At 55.0% G+C, this 13,664-nt stretch overlaps 1 protein-coding gene across 10 annotated transcripts in view; it reads right to left on the bottom strand.

The window, feature by feature from the left end:
* The window catches only part of Ih (hyperpolarization activated cyclic nucleotide gated potassium channel Ih), a 359,520-nt gene that overhangs the window by 80,729 nt on the left and 265,127 nt on the right, over positions 1–13,664 (bottom strand). For 7 of the 10 annotated variants that reach the window (XM_069316752.1, XM_069316753.1, XM_069316754.1 and 4 more), the window contains exon 6: positions 8,055–8,069. The exons of the other annotated variants lie outside the window; for them this stretch is intronic. In XM_069316752.1, the coding sequence (XP_069172853.1) occupies positions 8,055–8,069 (15 nt within the window). The remainder of the gene's footprint in view (positions 1–8,054; positions 8,070–13,664) is intronic. 10 annotated transcript variants of the gene reach the window in all.

Genomic DNA, 13,664 nt, shown 5'->3' with positions numbered 1-13,664 from the left:
TCTTCTCCAATTGTGCCGGATCGCTTTTCCTTTTCCTTATGTTTCGTTTTTCTCCCCCTCTTCTCCTATCTGCTTGTCGTTTCCTGCCGACCTTTTGCTTGTTTTGGTTATTCCTTTGGACTTCTTCTCAAGCACCCGGGCATCAAAATAGGAGGCATACTCTTGCACCCGTAGAACTGTAGTACCCAACGTCAAGAGCGAGGGGAACCTTTTATTGTCAATCCTCTTTTCGTCACTGAACCCGCTCTCGACGGACTCACGGTTCTTAAGGTGGCATTTGTGGGTCGTATACTCACGACGCACCCCTGGGGGGCCCCGGCATGATCAGCGATAGCTACTTGTTGGGTGTCCTGCCTCTAATTGTGGCTCCATGGTGGGTATGGGCACATCCGTGAATGAATGTTTTTCTCTACATCCTCATGTCTAATTATGTTCCTCTTCTACCTTCTCAGGCTCGTGGGGTGGGCGACCCAAGTCGAACCATGTTGGAAGACCGGGCTTTGTAGCCTCCGCTGCATTGGGCCCCGACCTTGCTCCTCCTTTGACCCTCCTGACTTCTCCCCTCGGCTCCCCCTCCCTCCTCTGTGGTTGGGTCGAGCCCCAAGCCCCCAGTGGTGACCACCACGTCCCCTGGCACGGCTCAGTCTCTAGTTGTGACTACTACGCCTTTTAACCCCTCTCTCTCTCTGGTGGGTTCTCAGCGCCGTCCTCGGCACGGCCGCACTCGCTTGATTCCTTCCCGTACTGATGCTATCAAGCCTTGTTTGGTCCCGCTTCATGGGCCAAATACTCATGGGCCATCTCCTCCCTCTTGATTCTGCGCCTCCTGACGATTTCTCCCTCCATAGGCACCTTGTTGATTCCGTAGATGCCTCTGATACTTTCCATCCCACCCGTCTCGGTACACGTGTCGTTGCTGCTCCTTCTCAAGATGCAGCCTCCCACTTGGCCGCCTTGTCCTGCCTTGGCGAAACCCCTGTTCGAGTCTACAAGAATGCTTGGTTGAATGCCAGTGTTGGCACTATTCTCCTCCCATCCCATGTTGCTACCAGTGTTCGGAATCTCCAGGACTGCCACGAAGATATTCGTCATATCCTCGATGCCCAGGGCCACTCTGTCCTCCAGGTAGACTCGTTTACTCGTCCCCCTCGTGGTCGTCGCTGCCAACCCTTTCAGGTTCTGAAGATTACCTTTGATGGTAGGATCCTTCTGCCCTCTGTCATTCTTGCTGGTGCCAGGTGCTCCGTCCAGGAGTATATTCCCTCTCCTCGGCTTTGTAATAAGTGCTGGAGGTTTGGGCATGGTGCCCTCTGCTGCTCTGATACTGTCTCTCTCTGTCCTTTGTATGGGGACAAAGGTCACTCTAAGTCGGAGTGCACTTCTCCCCAGGCTCGCTGCCTCAATTGCGGTGAGGCCCACCCTACCTTCTCCAGTGCGTGTATATTTTACAAGCTTGAGGCAGCCGTCCTCAACTTGAAGCACCGTGAGCGTTTGTCTTTTCCTGAGGCGAGGCGCCAAGTTCGCCGTCTCCCCCTTATGCTAACGTCTCTTATGCTCGCGTGTTGCGCTCTTCCTCTCCTCGTCCTTCCCACCTTCTTCAGACTCAAAACCGTTTCCAGGCCTTGGACCCTCACACACCCCATCCTCTGTTCCTTTGAGTTCTGTCCCGAAGGGTCCCCCTCCTGGTCCTCTGTCTTGGGTTCCCCTTCTTTCTGCCCAGTCTGTCATGTCTCCTGTGTCTTCTTCCTCTGATCCTCCTTCCCATCCTTCTCCTCCGTCTGTTGGCTCTCCATGCCGCCTGTCAGTACGGGCTGATGTCCATCGGCTGGTTGGTGCCCTTGCTAAGGTGCATTCCCTGGTTTCTGCCCCTCTTGCTGCTGTCCTTGACCCTCCGTTATCCACCCCTCTTCCTCCTCCGGACCCTGCTTGTCCGCCCCTGGTCGGTCCTCTAGCTCCCTTCACTCCTTCTTTACTCGGTTTACCCATGCCCCCTGATCCTGCGCTTCTTTAACGTGCTGTGTTCCCTTTTCACCTTTGTTTCTTCGTTGTTCTCTGTTGCTGTCCTTTCTCTTCTTGTTGATGTCTATTCTTCAATGGAACGTTCGTTGTTATTACACCAATTTCCTTGAACTCCAACTTCTGATTTCACGGTTTTCGCCCCTTTGTGTCTGTCTCCAGGAGCCGATGCTTGGTGCTCGTCCTGGTCGCTTTCATGGCTATTCCTTTCTCCCCCCCCCCCCCCAGGGGGGCTCTTAACTCTTCTGCTCTCTTAATACGCTTTGATGTTCCCTTTGTTCCTTTACTTTTTCCTTCGCCTCTCCATTGTTCTGCTGCTCGTATCTTTGTAAGGAAATGGTACACCATTTGCTCCATTTACCTCACCCCCCCCTCCCCCCAGTGTCCCGCTTTCTCTTCCCGATCTGAAACACCTACTGGACTCCTTGCCGGAGCTTGTGCTCCTGCTGGGTGATTTCAATTGTCGTCATTCCCTTTGGGGTGATGCTCTGACGAACACTCGGAATCGCCTTCTTGAGTCACTCGCACTCTATCCTGTCTTGATCTTTCTCTATGCTCGTCTTCTCTTTACTTGGATTTCATGTGGCGGGTTCTTAATGACCTCTTTGGCAGTGACCATTTCCCTATCCTTGTTACCTTTTTCTCTTTTCACCCTTCCCTCTCCTTCCCTAGGTGGCAGTTTGCGAAGGCAGACTGGAACCTATTTACCCTCAGTGATACTCTCTCTGACCTCTTCCTTCTGCCTCTCCTTCACTCTCTCCTCCTTTTTTATGACACCGTCTTCGACGCTGCCCTCCACTCTATTCCTCGCTCTTCCTCTCGGGGACTGCGGAAGTGCGTTCTCTGGTGGAATGTGGACTGTGCTCGGGCTGTCCGCTGTAAGCGTGCAGCCTGGATGAGACATCGTCGCCGGCCGACGCCTGAATCTTTTCTTTTGTTTCAGAAGCCACATGCGGTGGCCCGTAGGACCATCCGTACGGCTAAACGAGCATGTTGGATGTATTATGTCTCCACCATTAGGGGCCTCGTAGCCAGGTGGACAGCGCAAAGGACTCATAATTCTGTGACGCGGGTTCGATTCCCGCTCGAGGCAGAAACAAATGGGCAAAGTTTCTTTCACCCTGAATGCCCCTGTTACCTAGCAGTAAAATAGGTACCTGGGTGTTAGTCAGCTGTCACGGGCTGCTTCCTGGGGGTGGAGGCCTGGTCGAGGACCGGGCCGCGGGGACACTAAAGCCCTGAAATCATCTCAAGATAACCTCAAGATAACCATCACGTCTGAAACTCTTCTTCCCACTGATCTGGAAGAAGATCCTCAAGATAGCGGGTAAGTTCGTTCCTGATGTCTCCCCGGTCCTTCACCTCGGTGGTACTCTTGTGGCGGACCCGTTGCAGGTCACGACCGAATTGGGTTCCCACTTTTCGTTTGTTAACTCTGGTTCTCATCTCCCTCAATCCTTCCTTCTTCGTAAGCCTCTTCTTGCATCTCGTTCTTTGGATTTCTGTACCTATCTCAGCCTTCCCTATAATGATCCTTTCTCTATCTCTGAGCTCCAGTCTGCCCTGGCCCTCTGCGGTTCTATGGTGGCAGGCATCGATGGCATTCATTATGAGATGTTTCGACATCTCCCTCCGTGCTCGTCTCAGTATTTACTGAGTCTGTTTAATCGGGTCTGGGAGTCGTCGTCAGTCTCTGAGGACTGGCTCGATGCTGTTGTCCTCCCTGTTCGGAAACCAGGATCTCTCGGGTCTTTCCCGCAAGGACTTCCGCACTATTGCCCTCATGAGTTGTGTCAGCAAGCTCTTTGAACGTATGGTTAACGTTCGTCTGATGTGGTTCTTAGAGCACTATCACCTCCTTTCTCCTTCTCAATATGGTTTTTGTAAATGCTGCAGCTCAACAGATGTCCTGGTGAACTTGGAGGTCTATATTCGTACTGCTTTTGCTGCGAAGACCTCCGTTGTTGCCGTCCTTTTTGACCTGGAAAAGGCTTATGACACTACATGGCGGTATCATATTCTGTCCCAACTTCATTCTTTTGGCCTTCGTGGGAATCTCCCTCTCTTCCTCCAGAGTTTCCTCTCTCATCGTTCCTTTCGAGTGTGGCTTGGTACCACTCTCTCTGCCCCTTTTCGGCAATATGAGGGTGTGTCCCAAGGTAGTGTTCTGAGCACTACTCTTTTTCTTGTTGCTCTCAATGGTCTTCTTTCCTCCCTTCCTCCTGGCGTCTTCTCCGCTACGATCTTGCCCTTTGCTGTCGGGGTGATGATTCGCCTCTCCTTCAACGGCGGCTTCAACTTGCAATTGATGCCGTGTCATCTTGGGCCACCGATCATGGCTTCAAGTTTTCTGGGTCTAAGACTTGTTCTATGATTTTTACTCGGAAGCGTGTCATTCTTCGTCCCTCTTTGTCTCTTAATGGACATTCCCTTGTGTACAAGGATTCCGCTAAGCTTCTGGGGTTAATCTTTGACACTCTTGGTGAATCGGATACTTTTGATATCGTTCGCCTTATGCATTTCTGTTCTCGTATTGGCATCCTTGGTGATATTTAGCGCCCTCTGATTATTTCGCACATTTGATGGTGCTACATAGCCTTCCCAGTTTGGTTCCTTCTTTTGATAAGTATTTCCACTAGAGGGAGAGGCGCTCCGGTAGAGGGAGAGGGGCTCCAGTAGAGGGAGAGGGGCTCCACTAGAGGGAGAGGGGCTCCACTAGAGGGAGAGGAGCTCCACTAGAGGGAGAAGGGCTCCACTAGAGGGAGAGGGGCTCCACTAGAGGGATATGGGCTCCAGTAGAGGGAGAGGGGCTCCAGTAGAGGGAGAGGGGCTCCACTAGAGGGAGAGGGGCTCCACTAGAGGGAGAGGGGCTCCACTAGAGGGAGAGGGGCTCCACAAGAGGGAGAGGGGCTCCACTAGAGGGAGAGGAGCTCCACTAGAGGGAGAGGGGCTCTCAATCAATCACTCAGTCTTAACCACGGGGTTATAACAGAGGACGGAGGAGTGCGTGTCGAGGGGTAACTTAAGCACCCCCTGATCCCTACCCAAGCTCTCCCTCCGTCAGGGGGATGATTAATGACTTGGCAAGTTACCCCTCAAAACCTACAAACTCGTCCTCCAATATTTCAAAAAAACGGAACAATATCAATAAAAACCAACAATAAATATTATAGAAATACTAAAAGGATTACAATTAAATCATAAATATTAAGATACTAGTTATGCCATTAAGTAGGATTATAGTAAAAGATTTAAAAGGCTAATAATAATTCTCAGAAAATGGCAATGTTTGGCATCACGTCTATAAGAAAACGGTCTATAAGAAAACGTCGTTGTTTAGGGACAACTATGGTAATTTAAACATATTGATGTCTTCCCTCCATACAATGGTTTAGGAGAGATTCAAAAGCAATAATAATAATAGAGCGATAACATGATACTATGAAAGCAAGTTGACCAGACCACACACTAGAAATTGAAGGGACGTCGACGTTTCGGTCCGTCCTGGACCATTCTCAAGTCGATTGAATCACAATCGACTTGAGAATGGTCCAGGACGGACCGAAACGTCGTCGTCCCTTCAATTTCTAGTGTGTGGTCTGGTCAACATACTTCAGCCACGTTATTGTGACTCATCGCCTGACTATGAAAGCAATATTTATGCGGTAACAAAGAATGTATACCAATTGCTCAGGGGCCCGCTGTGTTGTATATTGGTCTGGCGGGAACAGCAATAGACTGAATAAGGCATGCACACCTTGTGCAGTTGCAGGCGAGGTGAGGTGCGAGTGTGGCGCCTCAATACTCACCACACTTGACATGCACAATAGCTGGGTCTCTCCTCACCTGTCAATACCTCACTCCTCAAGCCTGCATCCTCACTTGATTAGTTAAATATCACACCTTCTAACATTATATATGAATATCATACATTATACATGAATGTCATACCTTACAACATTATACATGTATTCATATTACAAACTGCCTTTCTCTGTGATGGTATAGTCATGTATGAACGTGTGTGGAGAACACGTTCATGTTCTCCATGAACGTTCACGTTCATGTTCCGACAGTTACTAGAGAAGTTATAATATAGTCGAAGATGGGTCACTTCTGAACACACTAATGATAGGTCCGAGATTCTTAATTCCCTCAAGAGTTAGTATCAACACACATCTGGAGGCCTCAAGTGCTCCTTGATCATGATGAAAAGTAACACTATTCACTAAGGAGGAAACCAACGCAGTTTTCCCTTTTAAAATAAAATTAATATTTGTGAGGTAACTGTGAGTTTAATAGAGGATAGTTAATGTGTTAGTTGAAGCCTTGACGGAGGAATGTGAAGTTCTGGTACCTTCCTGGCTCTTGCTGGAGATGAGCCTGGTACAATGGTATGTACATAGCAAGATTTATCACCATATTGTACAGTGGCGCCACTGTAGTGGTGTGGCACCATATTGTACAGTGGCGCCACTGTAGTGGTCTGGCACCATACTGTACAGTGGCACCACTGTAGTGGTCTGGCACCATATTGTACAGTGGTGCCACTGTAGAGGTCTGGCACCATACTGTACAGTGGCGCCACTGTAGTGGTCTGGCACCATACTGTACAGTGGCGCCACTGTAGTGGTCTGGCACCATACTGTACAGTGGCACCACTGTAGTGGTCTGGCACCATATTGTACAGTGGTGCCACTGTAGAGGTCTGGCACCATACTGTACAGTGGTGCCACTGTAGAGGTCTGGCACCATATTGTACAGTGGTGCCACTGTAATGGTCTGGCACCATACTGTACAGTGGCGCCACTGTAGAGGTCTGGCACCATACTGTACAGTGGTGCCACTGTAGAGGTCTGGCACCATATTGTACAGTGGTGCCATTGTAGTGGTGTGGCACCATACTGTGCAGTGGTGCCACTGTAGTGGTCTGGCACCATACTGTACAGTGGCGCCACTGTAGTGGTCTGGCACCATACTGTACAGTGGCGCCACTGTAGTGGTCTGGCACCATACTGTACAGTGGTGCCACTGTAGTGGTCTGGCACCATACTGTACAGTGGCGCCACTGTAGTGGTCTGGCACCATACTGTACAGTGGCGCCACTGTAGAGGTCTGGCACCATACTGTACAGTGGTGCCACTGTAGAGGTCTGGCACCATACTGTACAGTGGCGCCACTGTAGAGGTCTGGCACCATACTGTACAGTGGTGCCACTGTAGAGGTCTGGCACCATACTGTACAGTGGCGCCACTGTAGTGGTCTGGCACCATACTGTACAGTGGTGCAACTGTAGAGGTCTGGCACCATACTGTACAGTGGCACCACTGTAGTGGTCTGGCACCATACTGTACAGTGGCGCCACTGTAGTGGTCTGGCACCATACTGTACAGTGGTGCCACTGTAGAGGTCTGGCACCATACTGTACAGTGGTGCCACTGTAGTGGTCTGGCACCATACTGTACAGTGGTGCCACTGTAGTGGTCTGGCACCATACTGTACAGTGGCGCCACTGTAGTGGTCTGGCACCATACTGTACAGTGGCGCCACTGTAGTAGGTCTGGCACCATACTGTACAGTGGCGCAACTGTAGAGGTCTGGCACCATACTGTACAGTGGCGCCACTGTAGAGGTCTGGCACCATACTGAACAGTGGCGCCACTGTAATGGTCTGTCCAGTTTAAATCAGGGACTTCATTTTATCTTTCAAGCAGAATAAATTCATTCATCGATGAATTCAACTTGATGAATTCTGCGATTCATCAAGTTATGTTACATTAGAAAATACAACAAAGAAAACGTGTTACAAACATTTAACACCCAACCTCCGTGTTTCCACAATGTTTGCTGTGCTCGTCGCAACAAAGCTTCTAGTCATGCCATGCTTAAACCGGGAAACACAAGAGCATCTAAGAAAAACAGGTGCAGACACAAGGCTAGCAGCATGCGTGGAAGGGGGGTCACTAGCCCCGGTAGAGCCAAAACTAAGGAGTCTCCCCTCTAACGGTAGTACATAAAGGCTGCCAGCGGACCTATACCTCTTTGTCGCGATACTGCAGAGAAAACGGGAGAAAAAATAACATTAGATGGCGCGAGACGCAGGGAGGGGAATCTATTAGGCAGCTACACTCGCTACACACAACACATCAAGTATAGTACACAGGTGTAGTACACAGGTATAGTACACAGGTATGGGCCTGAAGAACAAGAATGGTTTACACATGTGCTTTAGAAATAGACATCAGTCAATTTGGATCATCAAATTTTGTAGCCATTATACAAGAGGGAGAGATACATTAGTGAGGTCCAGGTGAGCAATACAGGCGGCTGTGTCCGGGATACAAGTATCTCAGACACCTGTGTGTTTCTGCTCCTCTCCCTGCTGTGTTGTTTACAGCACCTCTGTCTGCTGTCACAGACACCCCTGCTAGGATCTCTGCTGTTACAGACACCCCTGCTAGGATCTCTGCTGTTACAGACACCCTGCTAGGATCTCTGCTGTTACAGACACCCTGCTAGGATCTCTGCTGTTACAGACACCCTGCTAGGATCTCTGCTGTTACAGACACCCTGCTAGGATCTCTGCTGTTACAGACACCCTGCTAGGATCTCTGCTGTTACAGACACCCTGCTAGGATCTCTGCTGTTACAGACACCCTGCTAGGATCTCTGCTGTCACAGACACCCTGCTAGGATCTCTGCTGTTACAGACACCCTGCTAGGATCTCTGCTGTTACAGACACCCTGCTAGGATCTCTGCTGTTACAGACACCCTGCTAGGATCTCTGCTGTTACAGACACCCTGCTAGGATCTCTGCTGTTACAGACACCCTGCTAGGATCTCTGCTGTTACAGACACCCTGCTAGGATCTCTGCTGTCACAGACACCCCTGCTAGGATCTCTGCTGTTACAGACACCCCTGCTAGGATCTCTGCTGTCACAGACACCCTGCTAGGATCTCTGCTGTCACAGACACCCCTGCTAGGATCTCTGCTGTTACAGACACCCTGCTAGGATCTCTGCTGTCACAGACACCCTGCTAGGATCTCTGCTGTCGCAGAAACCCTGCTAGGAGGCTCTGGTCTGATCCCGACTGTGCGCAGCATCAAGTAGGGTGGACGGGGTCACACTGTAGGGTGGGGTGGAGGAGGGGTCACAGTGTAGGGTGGGGTGGAGGAGGGGTCACAGTGTAGGGTGGGGAGGAGGGGGGTCACAGTGTAGAGTGGGGTGGAGGAGGGGTCACAGTGTAGGGTGGGGTGGAGGAGGGGTCACAGTGTAGGGTGGGGTGGACGGGGTCACAGTGTAGGGTGGGGTGGACGGGGTCACAGTGTAGGGTGGGGTGGAGGGGGGTCACAGTGTAGGGTGGGGTGGAGGAGGGGTCACAGTGTAGGGTGGGGTGGAGGGGGGTCACAGTGTAGGGTGGGGTGGAGGAGGGGTCACAGTGTAGGGTGGGGTGGAGGGGGTCACAGTGTAGGGTGGGGTGGAGGGGGTCACAGTGTAGGGTGGGGTGGAGGAGGGGTCACAGTGTAGGGTGGGGTGGAGGGGGTCACAGTGTAGGGTGGGGTGGAGGAAGGGTCACAGTGTAGGGTGGGGTGGACGGGGTCACAGTGTAGAGTGGGGTGGAGGAGGGTCACAGTGTAGGGTGGGGTGGAGGAGGGGTCACAGTGTAGGGTGGGGTGGAGGGGGGTCACAGTGTAGGGTGGGGTGGAGGGGGGTCACAGTGTAGGGTGGGGTGGAGGAAGGGTCACAGTGTAGGGTGGGGTGGAGGAGGGGTCACAGTGTAGGGTGGGGTGGAGGAGGGTCACAGTGTAGGGTGGGGTGGAGGAAGGGTCACAGTGTAGGGTGGGGTGGAGGAAGGGTCACAGTGTAGGGTGGGGTGGAGGAGGGGTCACAGTGTAGGGTGGGGTGGAGGAGGGTCACAGTGTAGGGTGGGGTGGAGGAAGGGTCACACTGTAGGGTGGGGTGGAGGAAGGGTCACAGTGTAGGGTGGGGTGGAGGGGGTCACAGTGTAGGGTGGGGTGGAGGAAGGGTCACAGTGTAGGGTGGGGTGGAGGGGGGTCACAGTGTAGGGTGGGGTGGAGGAGGGGTCACAGTGTAGGGTGGGGTGGAGGAAGGGTCACAGTGTAGGGTGGGGTGGAGGAGGGGTCACAGTGTAGGGTGGGGTGGAGGAGGGGTCACAGTGTAGGGTGGGGTGGAGGAGGGGTCACAGTGTAGGGTGGGGTGGAGGAGGGGTCACAGTGTAGGGTGGGGTGGAGGGGGGTCACAGTGTAGGGTGGGGTGGAGGAAGGGTCACAGTGTAGGGTGGGGTGGAGGAGGGGTCACAGTGTAGGGTGGGGTGGAGGAAGGGTCACAGTGTAGGGTGGGGTGGAGGAAGGGTCACAGTGTAGGGTGGGGTGGAGGAAGGGTCACAGTGTAGGGTGGGGTGGAGGGGGGTCACAGTGTAGGGTGGGATGGAGGAGGGTCACAGTGTAGGGTGGGGTGGAGGGGGGTCACAGTGTAGGGTGGGGTGGAGGAGGGGTCACAGTGTAGGGTGGGGTGGAGGAAGGGTCACAGTGTAGGGTGGGGTGGAGGAAGGGTCACAGTGTAGGGTGGGGTGGAGGAGGGGTCACAGTGTAGGGTGGGGTGGAGGAAGGGTCACAGTGTAGGGTGGGGTGGAGGAGGGGTCACAGTGTAGGGTGGGGTGGAGGAAGGGTCACAGTGTAGAGTGGGGTGGAGGGGGTCACAGTGTAGGGTGGGGTGGAGGAAGGGTCACAGTGTAGGGTGGGGTGGAGGAGGGGTCACAGTGTAGGGTGGGGTGGAGGAAGGGTCACAGTGTAGGGTGGGGTGGAGGAGGGGTCACAGTGTAGGGTGGGGTGGAGGAAGGGTCACAGTGTAGGGTGGGGTGGAGGGGGGTCACAGTGTAGGGTGGGGTGGAGGAGGGGTCACAGTGTAGGGTGGGGTGGAGGGGGGTCACAGTGTAGGGTAGGGTGGAGGAAGGGTCACAGTGTAGGGTGGGGTGGAGGAGGGGTCACAGTGTAGGGTGGGGTGGAGGAGGGTCACAGTGTAGGGTGGGGTGGAGGGGGTCACAGTGTAGGGTGGGGTGGACGGGGTCACAGTGTAGGGTGGGGTGGAGGGGGGTCACAGTGTAGGGTGGGGTGGAGGAGGGGTCACAGTGTAGGGTGGGGTGGAGGAGGGGTCACAGTGTAGGGTGGGGTGGAGGAGGGGTCACAGTGTAGGGTGGGGTGGAGGGGTCACAGTGTAGGGTGGGGTGGAGGAGGGGTCACAGTGTAGGGTGGGGTGGAGGAGGGTCACAGTGTAGGGTGGGGTGGAGGGGGTCACAGTGTAGGGTGGGGTGGACGGGGTCACAGTGTAGGGTGGGGTGGAGGAAGGGTCACAGTGTAGGGTGGGGTGGAGGAGGGTCACAGTGTAGGGTGGGGTGGAGGAGGGGTCACAGTGTAGGGTGGGGTGGAGGAGGGGTCACAGTGTAGGGTGGGGTGGAGGAAGGGTCACAGTGTAGAGTGGGGTGGAGGGGGTCACAGTGTAGGGTGGGGTGGAGGGGGGTCACAGTGTAGGGTGGGGTGGAGGGGGTCACAGTGTAGGGTGGGGTGGAGGAGGGGTCACAGTGTAGGGTGGGGTGGAGGGGTCACAGTGTAGGGTGGGGTGGAGGAGGGGTCACAGTGTAGGGTGGGGTGGAGGAGGGTCACAGTGTAGGGTGGGGTGGAGGGGGTCACAGTGTAGGGTGGGGTGGACGGGGTCACAGTGTAGGGTGGGGTGGAGGAAGGGTCACAGTGTAGGGTGGGGTGGAGGAGGGTCACAGTGTAGGGTGGGGTGGAGGAAGGGGTCACAGTGTAGAGTGGGGTGGAGGGGGTCACAGTGTAGGGTGGGGTGGAGGGGGGTCACAGTGTAGGGTGGGGTGGAGGAAGGGTCACAGTGTAGGGTGGGGTGGAGGAGGGTCACAGTGTAGGGTGGGGTGGAGGAGGGGTCACAGTGTAGGGTGGGGTGGAGGAAGGGTCACAGTGTAGGGTGGGGTGGAGGAAGGGTCACAGTGTAGGGTGGGGTGGAGGAAGGGTCACAGTGTAGGGTGGGGTGGAGGGGGTCACAGTGTAGGGTGGGGTGGACGGGGTCACAGTGTAGGGTGGGGTGGAGGAAGGGTCACAGTGTAGGGTGGGGTGGAGGAAGGGTCACAGTGTAGGGTGGGGTGGAGGAAGGGTCACAGTGTAGGGTGGGGTGGAGGGGGTCACAGTGTAGGGTGGGGTGGACGGGGTCACAGTGTAGGGTGGGGTGGAGGAAGGGTCACAGTGTAGGGTGGGGTGGAGGAGGGTCACAGTGTAGGGTGGGGTGGAGGAGGGTCACAGTGTAGGGTGGGGTGGAGGAGGGGTCACAGTGTAGGGTGGGGTGGAGGAAGGGTCACAGTGTAGGGTGGGGTGGAGGAAGGGTCACAGTGTAGGGTGGGGTGGAGGAAGGGTCACAGTGTAGGGTGGGGTGGAGGAGGGTCACAGTGTAGGGTGGGGTGGAGGAAGGGTCACAGTGTAGGGTGGGGTGGAGGAGGGTCACAGTGTAGGGTGGGGTGGAGGAGGGGTCACAGTGTAGGGTGGGGTGGAGGAAGGGTCACAGTGTAGGGTGGGGTGGAGGAAGGGTCACAGTGTAGGGTGGGGTGGAGGAAGGGGTCACAGTGTAGGGTGGGGTGGAGGGGGGTCACAGTGTAGGGTAGGGTGGAGGAAGGGTCACAGTGTAGGGTGGGGTGGAGGAGGGTCACAGTGTAGGGTGGGGTGGAGGAAGGGTCACAGTGTAGGGTGGGGTGGAGGAGGGGTCACAGTGTAGGGTGGGGTGGAGGAGGGGTCACAGTGTAGGGTGGGGTGGAGGAGGGGTCACAGTGTAGGGTGGGGTGGAGGAGGGGTCACAGTGTAGGGTGGGGTGGAGGAAGGGTCACAGTGTAGGGTGGGGTGGAGGAGGGGTCACAGTGTAGGGTGGGGTGGAGGAGGGGTCACAGTGTAGGGTGGGGTGGAGGAGGGGTCACAGTGTAGGGTGGGGTGGAGGAAGGGTCACAGTGTAGGGTGGGGTGGAGGAGGGGTCACAGTGTAGGGTGGGGTGGAGGAGGGGTCACAGTGTAGGGTGGGGTGGAGGAAGGGTCACAGTGTAGGGTGGGGTGGACGGGGTCACAGTGTAGGGTGGGGGTGGAGGAGGGGTCACAGTGTAGGGTGGGGTGGAGGAGGGGTCACAGTGTAGGGTGGGGTGGACTGGGTCACAGTGTAGGGTGGGGTGGAGGGGGGTCACAGTGTAGGGTGGGGTGGAGGAAGGGTCACAGTGTAGGGTGGGGTGGAGGAGGGGTCACAGTGTAGGGTGGGGTGGAGGAAGGGTCACAGTGTAGGGTGGGGTGGACGGGGTCACAGTTTAGGGTGGGGTGGAGGAAGGGTCACAGTGTAGGGTGGGGTGGAGGAGGGGTCACAGTGTAGGGTGGGGTGGAGGAAGGGTCACAGTGTAGGGTGGGGTGGAGGAAGGGTCACAGTGTAGGGTGGGGTGGAGGAGGGGTCACAGTGTAGGGTGGGGTGGAGGAAGGGTCACAGTGTAGAGTGGGGTGGAGGGGGTCACAGTGTAGGGTGGGGTGGAGGGGGGTCACAGTGTAGGGTGGGGTGGAGGGGGTCACAGTGTAGGGTGGGGTGGAGGGGGG

Source organism: Procambarus clarkii, chromosome 85 (genome assembly GCF_040958095.1).
Source record: "Procambarus clarkii isolate CNS0578487 chromosome 85, FALCON_Pclarkii_2.0, whole genome shotgun sequence".
Taxonomy (NCBI): domain Eukaryota; kingdom Metazoa; phylum Arthropoda; class Malacostraca; order Decapoda; family Cambaridae; genus Procambarus; species Procambarus clarkii.
The sequence above is the reverse complement of the archived record's forward strand: the minus strand, read 5'-3'. Positions and strand labels throughout refer to the sequence as shown.